At 44.0% G+C, this 15615-nt stretch overlaps 1 protein-coding gene across 8 annotated transcripts in view; it reads right to left on the minus strand.

Annotated features, from left to right (window-relative positions):
- The window catches only part of LOC120947519 (semaphorin-2A-like), a 273154-nt gene that overhangs the window by 64276 nt on the left and 193263 nt on the right, over window positions 1-15615 (minus strand). For all 8 annotated transcript variants that reach the window (XM_049607919.1, XM_040362897.2, XM_049607917.1 and 5 more), the window contains one exon: window positions 7125-7193. In XM_049607919.1, coding sequence (XP_049463876.1) covers window positions 7125-7193 — 69 coding nt within the window. The remainder of the gene's footprint in view (window positions 1-7124; window positions 7194-15615) is intronic.

Genomic DNA, 15615 nt, shown 5'->3' on the forward strand with positions numbered 1-15615 from the left:
TGGGCAGATGGGTGCAACGGGTTGGAAAAAGCGTGCGAGTCGTGTAACTTATGCGATTTTTATGTATCTTTACAGGAACTGTATGAGTACTCTTACTCCTTGTTTCATTGTGTTAAAATTTCCAAGTTTTGGAACGGAAATGTATTGTATATATATAATTTTGCAACATTCACAATGCAGCGAAGAGATTTTGTACATAGTTTTAACGTAACGGAGTCAATTGTGATTATTAAAAATGGAGAGTAATCTTTGGATGTAATTTAGTCTCTACTCATGTAAGTTTAGACGAAAACTATATTTTTCACTATTTTTATTCGCCTATGCTTGCGTCTTTTGTTTCATATCGACATAGTAGCGTGAACACTAAGAATAATTTTGGAATTTCCCACTAAAGGATCAATACATCAGACAACCAAACAAGTCTCTTAAAACAGCGAAACCAATAAATTTTTAACATGTTGGCTATCGATGCTCCTCTAACTATTTGGAACAGTACAAGCAAAAATCTGTTCCATGTTGAGGCCACCTTGTGCTACATAGTTGGTGAAATAGTTTTCGGGTTGAACCTTTTTGACCACATGGCTGTGTACTATATGGTAAATTGTTTAATGAAACAACACTGTCCCGATCAACCTACTACGGCAACGCAGCAAAACATAGATTTGCTTTTAAAATCACCTTAAAATTTGACATCCATTCACCAGATCCTTCCCTCCTCCTTTGGACCAATAAAGCATGCAACATTTTTCGGCTACAAAGTTTGATCTGTACTTTTTGGGGAGTGCTTTCAAGTTTGAACAATGATGTGGGTAGAAATTTCAGTACCACAGAAAGGGTGGAAAGCACCCGCAACCACAAACCGTGTCTATTAACATGCATAAAAAATGTAGGATAAATCAGATTGTACGAATAAACTAACTTCTGCCTTTCAGGTTATCCTCAGCTGCACGTGTGTAATCTTTTCATGACAAGCGCAACATGCATGCAGATAGACACTTAGACGCGCACACACTGCTGGTTGAGTGATTAAAAATTTAAATCAAGTACGAATCATTGCACTTTAGCACTTGCATGTGTGCTGGAGGCCAACACCACCCACCGGTTTGTTGATATAGAGAGTGGACGTGTCAAAGTTTTAATCAATTCATGCATCTGACCGACCGACTTTTCATCGAGTGTAAAGGGAGCTTGTCGTCGGATGAATGGGCAGGGATAAAACGGTTTTGACAGGCGTAAGAGCTAGCTACCGTTAAAAACGATAATGAAACCAACCACAGAGAGTTGAAGCAAATAGAAATCATGACGATGAGAGTGATTTCTTCCACATATAGCAACCACAAACGGGCAATACTACACTAGTTTGCTTCCCCTTTACAAAGACACTGCGTTTCTTACTACAGCGGAAGATGGAGACGGACACCATCCGAGGCAACAGTTATTAACGTCAATGAATTTTAATGAGACTTCCTCCGGTCCTGTAACCAAAACGGGGCCGTTACTCGACAGCAAGTAAATACCATCTCCTGCATTCCTTCGTTTGATACGGTGCACACATTCAATCGAGGATAGAGTAGCTTTGTGCGAAGGAGTGCCGCATTTAGCAGTGGCTGGCAAAGATCCTTGACCACAATAATCATTGCTAGTACCACTTCAGCACGATACACACAACCGTTGAGTGGGCTGAAGAAGGGTGAATGATACTACTTTGATGACCAGCAGCCTGCCAGCAGCTCCGTACCGAAGTATTCCATTCGGTAAAGATGCTTCTGTCGTTCGGTATTATACTGATCCTAAGGATTTCACTCGATTCAACATGTCCGGTAGACATTCTTGTCCCCGGAATCCTTTGAGACACACTGGTACACCGTGGCCCGTATTGGGAGGGCAACTGTTTACAACGGGTTGGGCGACAACGGCTTGTGTATGACTGACGCATTTCTTATCTAACCCGGCGTGAATTATTTACGACATCGTGTAAGATATCGGCGTGTTTACAAGCCCTGCTATGAGGTGATGATGATGGTGATGAGGCTAGTGATACAATGCGACGGATGGTCATCGTGAATGAAGACATTTCGCAGCGTCATTGCTACGTCCCCGAAAACGATCCACCAAACCCCGTTGGGGGCAGGCCTTTTCCAATGAGAGAGATGAAATTCGTGTACATGGTAAATGATGTTAGGTCTTGCTGTGCGACAAGAAGAGACCTATTGGTTGATGCATAAATGACATTATGAACATTGAAATAAGAACAATGATTTCTAGTATGAATCTTTCAAACATATTCATAGCTGTTTTCAGATTTCATTCTCACAAAAATGTTTGTAACTCTTCAAAATGATTTTAACCACACAAAAAAGATGGAAAATTGCGAAAAACATCTTCAAACTACACGAATATGGTTACATCTTAAATAGCTCGTCAGTTGCAATCGATACGTCGAAGATCCCCGCTCATTTCACTCCATAAGACAGGTTCAATTATGCTTCACGATATAAATCGATCTACCACAACAGCGCAGAGCGCGGAATCGGTTTCAACCCAAGAAAAAAGCGATATTTTGTTTCCTTACACTTGTCACAAATCGTTTATTTTCGTTCACGTTCCTACCCAAACCAACGGACGGTAGCAAAAAACGGACGCGCAGCATAATTTATGTTCAATGTGATTAACTTTTGCTCGATAGGTACCCCTTCTGCCTCGCGGGTGCCTCGCGCATTTCGTGCCCTGAGCTGCTTATCGTGAAATAATTTTCAATTTAGTAGTTCATAAATTTGCTACCATCCCATCCCACTGCCAACCGTTCAAGAGCAGCAGCAGCAGCAGCAGAATAACACGCGTTCCATTAGTCTCAACCCCGAATCGTAACCGACCGACCGGGTCCTTCCGTCCCTGCACCATCGTACCGGGGTACGTCACTGTTCATTTAGTATGGCACGATTTATGCGATAAGTTTGAGTAGTCTTCCGCAATAAGCTCCCTCTACTTTTGCTCCGAAAAAAGCCACAAAACTTCCGCCTATTTTGCAGAGAGAGAGTGCGGAATGTGCGGTTGGATTTTGGACGCGGAGGGTGGCTGGTTTGTAACACAAATTGTTCGATACAATTTTTGGGGGGCGAAAAACAAAAATCAGACCCCACATAACACATGCTTCAAAAGTCAGAAGCGATCTGACGTACTGGCGTTAAATGATTTTCATGGGCAAAGTTTCATGCCAGTACAGAGCAGCTTCGTGTTCGAGGCGATGGCTCTATTCATCCCGATCCCGGGTGCCATCATAAACCGGGCCGGCACCAGAGAACCATCGAAATGACTGCTTTTCCGGGCCAGCAGCAGCACACAAATGAATATCTGCAAACTTGATCCATACCGGCGACTCTTTATCGATTGAGTTCGTTCCCTTCTGCAAGCATCCTGCTGGCTGACCGGCTCTTTTGCTTAAAACGTCCCCTTTGCTAGTGTTTTCAGAATTTTGCATTCATCTACATAAAACTTAACGACCAGATTAAATAAAGTGAGGTACCCACACCGAGCCAAACGAGAGGGTGATATGCCATCTTTTTAAGGGCGGATAAAGTTCGCAACAATTGGGTACGGGGACACAATCATACATCACTATATCTACGTCCTCCACCACCACCATCATCGGGTTCACTAATGTCGAAGCGTTGGTCGATTCAAGAAGCCCGGAAATGGACATCGAAAAACCGATAGCGTCACAATGACTGACTTTTGTGTGGCCCGAACAGTGGGATCGACCCCGCCTAGCTAGCTTCCTCCTGCGATAAACAGACCTTGGAGTTGGAATTTTTGTCCAGCTACTTCCGATTCAAATTTGTATGAAAATCAGTGCTGACAGAATTGTGTCGAGCGACGTTAAAATCAAGCGCTTGGGTGGGGTTAAAGAAAAACAAGACTGTACACAAAAATCTGCTGACCAAGCCCGGGTGCAAAAGCGTAGCCTCGTATCTCGGACACACGGTGAAGAGAGAGAGAAAGAGAGTTTTGCGTCAATAAAGTCTGACAGTCTACAATATTAGCCATCGGGTGGAGAGAGAGAGAGAAAGCGCAGGGGAACACAAATGCCTTTCCAATTGGACGCAAATATCGTCGTCACAACCCGGCTACGGCGCCCTCTCTCCCTGATGTGCACACCCATAAAGATGTCTAAAACTAGATATCTTTTCCGAAAAGCCAATCCCGCCTGCACTACACTACTCTATGAATCAGGATCGGATAACACAAGAAATACATATGTTACGCATGCATAAGCAGCAGCACAGCTTGCAAAGGATAGATAGAGCGAACCGGCGAGATGACTCATGCCCCGGAAGTGAAGGAATCGATCCAACGATAGCAAACGAAATAAAGAATGCTTTATGTGTCTGTTTGCCATTAGAACAATGCACGGATAACATGACAATCGTTTCAGCATTCGTCCGGGAGCAGGAGATGCTTTAAGGAATGCTCTTCTTTGGAGATTTAAATCATTTACATGTACACGTACACGAGCCCCATTGTTATGTGCTGTGTTGTAGGATTAGATGGATATTTTGGTTAGCGAGGGGATAGCACAGGCGTGTAATACAGCTTAAAAATCAATTCACAGCTTTGTTCGTCCGCTCAACACACCAGCGTATGCATTACTCGAAAGTGATGTACAAACCACAATCATACTCCATACCACGCGAAATAAACCGCATTCGCCTCTGTCCCATGTCCACCACGTTCGACGCCGGATACCTTGCCTTCGGTCTAGGTATGTCTCCAATATCCTCGCGTCATCATCATTTCAAGACCCATGTCCTTTCCCCGGGGTGCGTGCAGCTTCGCCATCTAGAACCCGGTCGACCGTAACATGCCAGCAGTACACACTCGCAACCGTGGGTATGTGTCTTGTGAGAGATGTGGTATTTACGGACAGGCACATAAATTAGCACACATCGTACCATAAATTCCACGAGACAATTGAGTAAATATTTTAACTTTCCGTGTCGCAGACTTGATCTTCCGTTCCCTGCTAAACTCTTACCGTCTTACGGGTGGTGGGGACGTAGGTTGGTTATTACCGTCATGGTTTTCAGATTTCAGCCACTACGCTTACTACGAAACCCCGGAGCACTAACACTGCATGCCCGGTATGCATGAACGGAGGCAAAATTATCACCCCCACGATTCCCGGCGGCATGGATTAGGGGGTTTGTGGAGTGCTGTAATGAGAGATGGAACCGCACCGGATGCGTAGATGCGTGTGAAGGTCCCACTTACACTTCCGGGAATACACGGGCGAGTATCACACAGTTGGCAACGATTCCTTTTCCTCTGCCACAAGCATGGATTATTGATTGAAGCCAGGAGAAGTGGCATAACATTTACCTTTGGACTTTGGATGCTTTCACGTACCAAAGATCTGTTCAAGGTAGGAAGTGGATCGTCTGTCTTTGTTGAAATTCAATCGTAAAGATACGTGTTTTCTGCCTGAAACTTCCTCATAGCTATTTCTCGTCTCGGAGATGTGATTTCTTATAGCTATATATTTCAATGGCAAAAGAACTGCTCCCACCCGTCTCGGTGCGTCACAGAATCGCAGCAGCAGCAACCACCCTTTAAGCAACTGCGCAAATTTCTCCACCGAGCAGGAAGCAAGCAAGGAGAAAGTTTAGTTGAAAATTTATATTATCCCATCCTTACGCGCTGCTTCGTAACTAGTTTGTTTTGCAAAAACGGTTCAGAAACAATCGGGATGCTGGCCCCCCCATACCGCACATACCATGGCTCGGGTGCTATAACCACCATTAAAAAGAACAATTGATGGGATACGTCCGTAAGGTTAGAACACTGGAGATTGCTTGAAGGTTATGTACATTTTTTGTTGCTGTACAATTCCTAGCACTTCCTGAGAGTACGTGTTTCGAAGAATTATTCCTTTCGCACCTATACCTATTAAGCAGTCTTGGACTTCCTCGTTAAGGGTCTCTGTGACCCTTGTCTATTTGGTAGGGAAAAGTTCATTCTTCCTATGTTTTGTTTTTTAATACGGACTTTTCCCCTATCGTTAAAGGCGCAAAGAACTTTTCCGTCTGGATGCTCGGGAACCTTACCAACTCAAGACGTTTGCGGTCGTCTGTGTGGGAAGTGTGGAATAATGCAGAGGGCACACACACAACGGCACAGTGTGTTGGACCATTCAGATAAAGTTCAACATCTGCTTCTTCCTAGTACTGCGCACTGCGGGGTTGTAGTTTGAGATTCCAGTACCGCCGTGTTTCATCCCATGCCGCCCGCGATTTCCACAGCTTCGCAAAAGATAAATGGTCGACAGATTGCAATTTATTTGCTCTGGTGCACTGATTTAAAGTGCGAAGAGAGTGGGTGAGACGCCGCGCACCGCACCAAAGAATAAAAGTCAAAGTAGTGCAGCCCAAGCTTCAATTGCGTGCTCCTGGACCGGGACAGGAGAGGAAGATTGTGGGCGATTTTCTAAAAAATAGCTCTTTCACCCCCTACTGGAAGTATCGCCTAGATGGACAGACGACACGAAGACAACCGGATGATACAATGGTAGAAAGTTTATCTTCCCAAAGCAACGGACACATCCCGGCAGAAGTGTCTGCTTTGGTAGGAGAAAATGCAACAAGAAACTGTTCTCCCGATCTGGTGCTACAAAATGAGCGCAAAATAATGGAGATGTAGTTTTCCCACTTTTTTACGGGTACGGGGAACCATTACAGAGGTCTGTCTTTTTGCTTTTCTGCTTGAGGCTATTAACATGTCTAACAATGTATGGGAAACGTGCACCGGAGGGAGTAGTGCTCCAAGAAGCTTTTTTGAGTCTGCGAACGTTACGTTTAAATATTGTATTGGTACTGTGGAATGTACCTCTAGCAAGATGGATGGTAGTAGCCGATCATTTTGACCCAACAATAAAACCAGAAGTCTTTTTGCAGTATTGATGACAATTGCTCGAGAATATCTAGAATATCTTCTATCGCATTCAGCGTATTCCAAAATTTTGGAATATTTACAGTTGAAGAACACAGTTCAATCATTATTCGGACAAAAAGCATAGCAGAAAACCCTTTGTACCGACAATAGACAATCTTTTCAAGCTTTGTTGTACTTACCTCACTTTTGCCTTTGGAGACGCAGTTGCGAATGTCCGAGCTGGTCGGGTCCAGCACGATGGTGTCACGCTGCAATGAACAAGAAGAGAAATGCGTTGTTTCAATAAAAGCAGTTCGATTGGCAGGTATTTGTTTTTGTTCGTTTTGTGGGAGGAAAGCACACTACGTAATTGCGAATGAGTTTGACGCTATCCAGAAACAGCACTACGGCACACAATCATCTCGGATCAGTATGATGCCCCGGTTCCTTAAACCCTCATAATCCGGTAGCCTAGCATCCATCATCATGGGATAATCTCCAGAGACGGCAAATGAGGAATATCGCGACGGGAGGCAGTGCATGGGGAGGCATTAAAGAACGATGTCATCGCTAATTAACGGCTAACGAAGATGAACTGTTTACCGACAGCAAACAAACAAACAGACTAATAGCAAACGGTCACTTGCTCCTGTTGTGCCCGTCCGTCCGTCCGTCCATCTCGCCGATGGAGTTCAAGTGGAAGGCACAATTATCGTGGATCGGGAAATTGTTTCCCCATGGTTGCGTTTGTGATCTCGCCTCCTTGCGCCATCACACCCACCACCGGTGGGAAGATAATGACAACATCCGGCAAAACCCAAAGGATATGCTTCATTATTTAATCACACCATCGCTGTACGGGAAGTTGAAGCCGGCCGCTTCTTCATTACTCCTGTGGCATATAAAAGACAAGGCCAGTTTAATTGAAGCCACTTGGAAATGCTATTCTAATCAAAGGCATCCCCAACTCGTCAATGTTTACCATAATAGCGGGCGGGGTGCCATCACCACCAGCAAATGTCAAATGTGATTGAAGCATTAGAGGGTTCTTTTAGCATTTCTTTATCGCATCGATTACCCATCACAGTCAGGATATTGGCGGTGGCATTTACAGAGAACAGGTTAACGTGTCTGTAATCACCGCAGGTTGCATTTTTATTGAGGCGTGGTCCTTTTGCTAAGGCATCAAATCACTATCACTAAGCACCAGCTCCTTTTGATCACCAGCAATATCGACCGGAAGATGTCAGCCACCTCGTACCATCTCGAGGCTCTACTCCGCCCAACCACGTCTGCATGCTTCCTGCATAATTGACAGGTAATTTACAATAAATCAAAGAACCTAATTAAATTTTAAAACTCACTCTAGCGTGCACATTCAAGGACCATCATCATCACCGAATCCGAAAAACTTTACGCTCTTGTCGTCCACCCTATCGTCGCCCAACCGAGCGCGCGTCTTCCTGTGCGACTCGTTAATGTCCGTGCCCTGCTGCCTGGCTGCTACGCTTGGGTGGTGTAGAAAACGGTAAAATTCTTCCTATCCAACATACCGTCTCTGTACGGGAAAAAAGGGTTTGCCCGCTTTGGCGTGGAATGAAAATGGTATTTTAGGAAAATGCCAATCGGAAAATCAAAAACCCGCAACACCCACTCGGGTCGCGCAATCGGGTCGGGTGCAGCGCAAGAAATTGGGATGGATATTTTACACAGCCTCACGACTCCTTAGTAAATGTGTGTGTGTGAGACAGGGTCTTGTTCGTTGGGTGACATTTTCATGGCACGTTTTCGCTTTCAGCGTTATGATTAGTATTGGGGGTACATCGATATTGCACCAACAACATCGGGGTGGCAAAACGTTGAAAGGATATCTTGCCGGGTTTGCTAATTTGTTCCACATCGGCAGCTTCGGCACGAACGGTAACCGATGATGATAATGAGTTGGTGGAGTAGGAAAGTCAGTGTATGTAAATGTGTTTGTGTGGGTACAGTGTGTTAGTCGAAAACTGGCTGAACGTGATAAATCGGTCTTCTCCGTCTCGTTTGCATGATAGGGGTAAACAAGGGTTGGAAGATAAAAAATTAAGAAAAGTTTGCTTTATTAATAGGGTGGAATTCGATTTCACAGCGCAGATGGAATATTTAAAACAAGAGAGTGAATTATTGAGCAAGAATTTTGAATACTAAAGCATTTTGTGATTCTTGTGCAGTAGACATTTTTTAATCGTAATTGTTCCTAATGAAATGACTACAATATGATGATATTAGACTCGTACTATTATAGCACCAATTACTAAAATAAATAGACTTATCGCGTCATTGTCTCACTAGCATAAGCGGCGCTCAGTAAATTTATAAAACTTAATTGCAAAGCATGTTAATGCACATGGAGATGGTTTGATCAGGATTGTGCTCACTATGGTTTAGGAATAGCACGGCTTAAACAAAGGCTTTAAACCATTTTGCGAAGTGTACACCACAACATCAAACTTTCCCTACCCCGAACCCCTGCAAGCATGCATCTTAAGCAACGCAACGCCTAAAGTAATGCAATTTGTGTGACAAAATTTTCTCATTACGCTGTACATAATTACTTTATATTCTATAAATTAGATTTTCAACGATGTAATCATAAGAATCAAAGGGAAATAAGATGTGCGTTTAATTATGAGCGGCTTGCTCTCTCTCTCTCTCCTAAGCAGAACATTGTTTTCCCAACGCTATTGTTTATTGCTTGTCAAACCTATTTGTGAGTCAATCGTAACATCACTCAAGTGTATACATCAAATGTCACCGAAAAAGAAACACTGCCTATGTAATGTATTCCTGTTCAACACTCCTCGGGGGCATTTTTCAGCGACTCCCTCCTACGTAATCGGCTTTCGGTTGGCTAAAGACCATCGCCATTGAAATAGCAATCACCACAACACCCGCCCTTCGAGAGCATTTCTATTGTCCTTCGAGTAAGCAACATTAAATGAATGTACCCACGTAAAAACAGCAAATCACACTCTCTTTCTCCCACTTAGCACCGGCCGACGATCCAATAGGCCCACCCTATTGCTGATTTATATTGTAAATTTATTCCAAGTTTACCGCATTGGTCCGTTACCGCTGGGAGGATACTGGCCCCCTTGTGCTGTCTGGTAGCGATCGAAAAGTAGAGATTTAATTAAAACCTTACACCCTCCCACCCGTACGTAATGGCAGAAATGAAAACAACAATTCGATAATTCCCGAATAAAAATACTTTCACTGGGATTCACGCCATTTGTTCGTGGCAACCGGGACGCCTCGACGCCTGCCTGGGTAAGACTTTCTGGCAAGACGGTGCCACCGACGAATTTCCCTCTCGCTTGCCTTCTGTGGGAAGAAACAGCACATGGCCGTACGCCGTGTCCGCACCCAGCAACACACACACACACACACACAAAACCGCACACTTTTGCTGCGAGGGAAAAGCAAACGAATACTTTATTAAAAGTTTTTACAAATGCTGACACTAATTAAAATCGTGTTCTTTTCCAGCTTGATGCTGCCGATGCCGCTTCACCCGCTGCGGTACATACAAACTGTCGGTAAAGTTTCGAAATGTAAGGAAGTGTTTCTCCCGAGGGCGTTTGGCAGTTTCGTTTGCAGGCGACTTGGGTGGATTTTCCCTGACGCATTTCGCTCTCCTGGCCACAATTGGAGGGTGTACACGGCTTGTGTTGAATATTTATTCGCGATTAGAAATTAGGAATTTTTGTGTTGTACACACGCATCGTTTTACATCCCCGCCCGTCCCGTCCCATGCGAAGGGGTGGTTGTAACGGGTGGAAAACATTACTCTTGAGATCAGTTCCGTCCTCCAGCAGGCATAGATGTTGTAACATCGCGCAAACATCGATGGTACGAAGTGGCAGCGGAAGTGTGTTAACACGAGCCTGCAGGGCAAAAATCATTCAAAAGATCTCCTGATTTTCGACACGGAAACACTTTTCTGTCAGAGTTTATTGCAGCGTTTACATTTGCTGATATCACGAAGGCGAAGGCAACCAATGTTCCAACACTGCTAGACAGGCAAGACAGGTGTGCGTCATTAGAATGAATGAAGCAAGAAAGTGGCAGAAAAAAAAAAATTCCCATTGACAAATGGGAAAACTCCCGGTGACGATTCTTGCCCTTGGGGTGATTGGTGGGTGAAATTAAATTAGAAACAAATTTCACGCCAACGTGTTTCCCAGCCAGCGCGGTATGTCAGGGCTTTTGACACCTTGGGTTGGAATTTTACCCGCCAGCAGCAGCATCACCACCATCACCGCCGCTGCTGATTTACTAATGATTCCTTTACCTTGTGCCTACCAAATATCGACAGTAACAGCCTACCCACCATAAAGCTGCTACACGTTGTGTTTAACATCCCCTTCTGCTTACCCTCACCACCCTGGGATCTGGGTCTTATGGGATTATAAATTGAAATCATTAATTAGATGTGATTGTGATTAAGAATCGTTGCAAATTGCAAACTTGTTTACCGTCCCATCTGCGAGGGTCCCAACACACTCACGGCTCACACCTCGCTGCCACGCCCGAAAGAAATATGCTTTCTAATTACATACGCATTAATTTCTACCCATGTACGCCTTCTTCCGAGTCGAGGCAGATGGTAGGTTAGTTTAGCGTTTACCATCGGGCGGCAGAGTGGAGGTGGCTAGACACAAAATGTTACCGTTGAGACACATTTTATGCCTACTAGAAAGCTTCCCGTTCCTGTTTGAGACAGCCCATGCAAGGTGTGCAGAGTAGAGATGATGATGCCTAGCTTTTCTTTCAATAAGTTGCCAGGAAAGTGTTTGATGTTTTTTTTTAATGTTTTTGTTATTCGGAAAGAAGCCCCAGAATGTTAGGTAATTTAAATGAATTCAACACGACTTCCATGCTTAAAGCCATCAATGTACTTGGGAGAATTGAGGATATTATATGATTTTTGAAAATTAGAAACTTTGTTTGCACATCTTATGATTTTGCATGTTAATATGGTTGTACATAACGAAACATTCCTTCTGACACAAAACGACAATAATTATAGTTGGATATAAAAAAGGTAATGAATATGAAACTGTAAATTAATCAGAAATGTGTTCGAAAATGTATTTTTTTTTTTCATTTCCCTAGGATATACTCACGCTTATGCCTTTGTTAAGACGAGCAAATTGGTGGCTGCTGCCAACGAGGAATAAACCGATCAGTTGATCCTATCGGCGTGTATGGACGCAGGCTTGTAAGCACGCAGCACCATTAATGCGCAGGGGAAAAAGGGTTTGGTTATTTGTTACGGTTACAACAACAGCCCGAAGAATAGAATTTTCATCTCTGTTCATGTTTGATGTCCTCCGGGCGCTGTAAATTCACCACCATCACGAGCAAAAGGTTAAAGATCGGTTCACGCGCTTGTACCCACACGTTTCCATACGCCAACCGTTTCGTGTGATCCGTTCCTTGAGGCAAACTTTGCCACAAACCCGAAGCTTCCAAAAATCCTTTCCCGACCGGCATCGGGGGTAAACAATTGGTGCGCGCGTGTGTATCGCCGGAGCGATTTTTTGTAGTAGAAGCCAGGCGTTTTGGCAAGCCCGTGTGTTGACAGTTTAATGAGGGAAATAAAATTTCCACCATTTCTGGCGGCCACCATCTGTTGGGCCGAGGCACCGGTTACTTCCGCCCGGAAAACACAATGAAATAATTAGATAGCAATCAGTGGACCGCGGGAGAGCAAGCGCAAGCGAAAAAGGTGTGAAAATTTGTGGCCGACTGTTTGCAAACCTTGTGCGCGCGCCCGGCTGTAGGCGAGCGAAGGAAAAGTTGTGTGCTGTGCGCACGTTTTCCGGGTGAACCCGTTGGCACTTTGCAAAGTTCCTCATCCCTCCTGGTGCGGTTTAGGGCAAGGGTTTGTGCAAGGGGAGGGACAGACAGAATGGGTTTTCCATTGAGAATCACACCACACCGGCCGAAGTGAAAATGCCTTTCGAGAGACTTCCGGGTTGGTGAGTTTTTGTCTAAGAAATCGAAAGGGGTTAGCAAGCACCATTCGAACGAGAAAACGGATAATTTCTTGTCTGCCGACGGGCACGGTGAGTTTTTTGGGAGTCTAAATTTGTCTAAATCATCGTCTCAATAAATGCCTCCGGGAGTGGAATAATTAATTACACCCATCAACAGCAGCGCGAGCGAGATTGTACGCGATAGGTCTGCTGCTGTCCGATCGCACAAGAAGGCGCAAAATGTGAAACTTTGTGTGCACGAGTGTGAAAACGTAATCCATTAATCAAAACTCTCAACCGGGCGAGGGGATTTCACCGGCCGAGTAAGTTTATTGAATACAGCATCAAGGAATGGAAGCAATTGCAGTACAAGAAAGTGAAGTAAATCCTCGGTCTTAATCTACAAAAAAGTTCCACTGAATGACACACCTCGGTGAAGTGTGTGGTTGTGGCCTCAGCACAAAACACTTTCAGCGCTAGTGGTACAGTGATCTTTTCCCATGTTTAGCAAAGACATAATCGTTTTTCACGCTGGCAAAGCATATGACAAAGCGGTGGAACTCTAAACCAAAACCTGGTTCGACACGCTGTTAATTTTGCATGGAGGGATTAAAAACGAAATTTCTGTGGCGAGTTTGGGACTACGAGAAGCTGTGGCTAACACACCAAGCGAAGTTGACCAACGTTGTTGGTGTACGCTCTCTGAAAGGATAATGGTGCGGGTCCAAATCCTTCCTTTCAGACATTCAGTTGCATTCAAACGTAAAAGCTGGTCTTAAGTTTGCTTAGAGGAGGTGCGATGGAATTTGTTTTCAATGAATTATACAGAGAACAAGTCCTTCAATTGTGTGATGTCAAAACCAGAATTGTGATAGATATATTTTAATGATAGAAATATAAAAATACACATTCAACTAGACGATTGTATGCTAATTCTTACAATACAATTGAAAGCAGAAAATAGCTATATAAACATGATGAACTCCTCACTATACAAAAATGGCTACATTCCACGATTGAACCGACAGGGAATGTATCAACAGATGTGGAATAATGCAAAAATGTTCCCGAAAGTTGTGCTTACGCTTGGTTTATTACACATTGCGCATACGTATCAGAACTGTAACATGAGCTGTGTGTATCATTTTTTGCAATTTCCTCAGGGAGAGTTTTTCTCTTGTTGCAAAATTGACTAACAAACCACACACACGCAGTAAAATGTGTGCGGATTGAGTATTTAGATCCCTGCGTCGAAGGAGGCTACATTAGAATGTAGCCTAAAAAAATGCGGAATTTATGTAAAATCTGTCACTCGCGAATGACGAAACGTGTAGCTACCCCTCCTGCTTTCTCTTTACGAAAATTATGGCACATGAAATCCTACTCCTCAGTGAAGCCCCTCGCTGCTAACGAACGACACGTTATAGGGGAATGGCCGCAAGAAGTGAGAGTGCAAGCAACACATTCAAATCGTATCATATAATCTTTGCTTCGCGCATTATCGCTACTCGTTTATTATACATCATTTTTATTCCTCAATCCATCGCGATATAGGAAAGGGAGCGAGCTGCCTTTGTGCAATTTGACCCGACCTCCGGGTGTAATGCTCGCGAAAAACGTACGCGGCATAGAAAGGAGAAACCAAAACGACACATTCCAACATGTTTTTTCTAGCTTCGCGTTTCGTGTTTAATGGGCCTTTTTCAGGGGAGCACCAGTAAACCCCTCCAAAGCACCAATTTTCATCTCGTTCTTGTGTGCGATAGCATTTTATTTACTTATCTTTTTTTTTTTGGGCGCTTCCACCAACAAATTGCTTCCAAAAATCACGCTCCACTAAAGCAACGATTCACCATGATGTTTTACGACTTACCAAAACTCCCCAAAATGACTTGTGAGTGCGTGTGTGTGTGTGTGCGTGTGAGAAAAACAATGAAGCGTAGCAAATAAAATCCTGTCCAAATTTATTATCATTATCATGACGATTGTTTCGAAAATAGGCTACAGTGAGCGGCTTCGGATTCGAGGTTAGAAAAGCGTAATCCCAACGCAGCTGTCAAAATTCATTAACCGAGGAGGTTGTAAAAATGATTGTGACTTTAATTTGTGCTGCCATCTCTCGTGCAGCAAAGCAGCATAGAGAAATCGTCCGGAATGTGAAGGGGGCGAAGGTTTATCAAAGCACATGATTCACATGAGCCATGAACTGTTTGGCTTTCGGCCATATGAACTCCACCTTACACCATATTCCCAATCCCCCGTCCCGTCCCTCTGATGAACGGTGGAACGCAATCAGTTATTATGAACTGTCAGGAAGAAATCAGCATAAATTATTATTTACATGCTTTCTCTCCCGCAAATGGTCTGTGGATGGTTGGGAAAGGAAAATTATTGAATTAAACCGGTTCTCTGTAAAACTCGAACCGTTCCCGTTACTCATGACTGCATACGGGGTGGGGATGGCTTTCGGCGTGCGGTGGATTTATGTGTGCAAATATTTGCTAAACTGGTGTACTTGATGAGTGGGACGCAACTGTCGTTAGAACTCTCTTCATCTCTCTCCCTCTATCTCTCGCTGTTGCTTTCCTGGGATGAAACATATTTTACCGATTTTAACTCCCCCCCCGCCGTATTTGGGTGTTCCGAGTGCGTGGGTTATATTTTATGG

Source organism: Anopheles coluzzii, chromosome 2 (assembly GCF_943734685.1).
Source record: "Anopheles coluzzii chromosome 2, AcolN3, whole genome shotgun sequence".
Taxonomy (NCBI): Eukaryota; Metazoa; Arthropoda; class Insecta; order Diptera; family Culicidae; genus Anopheles; species Anopheles coluzzii.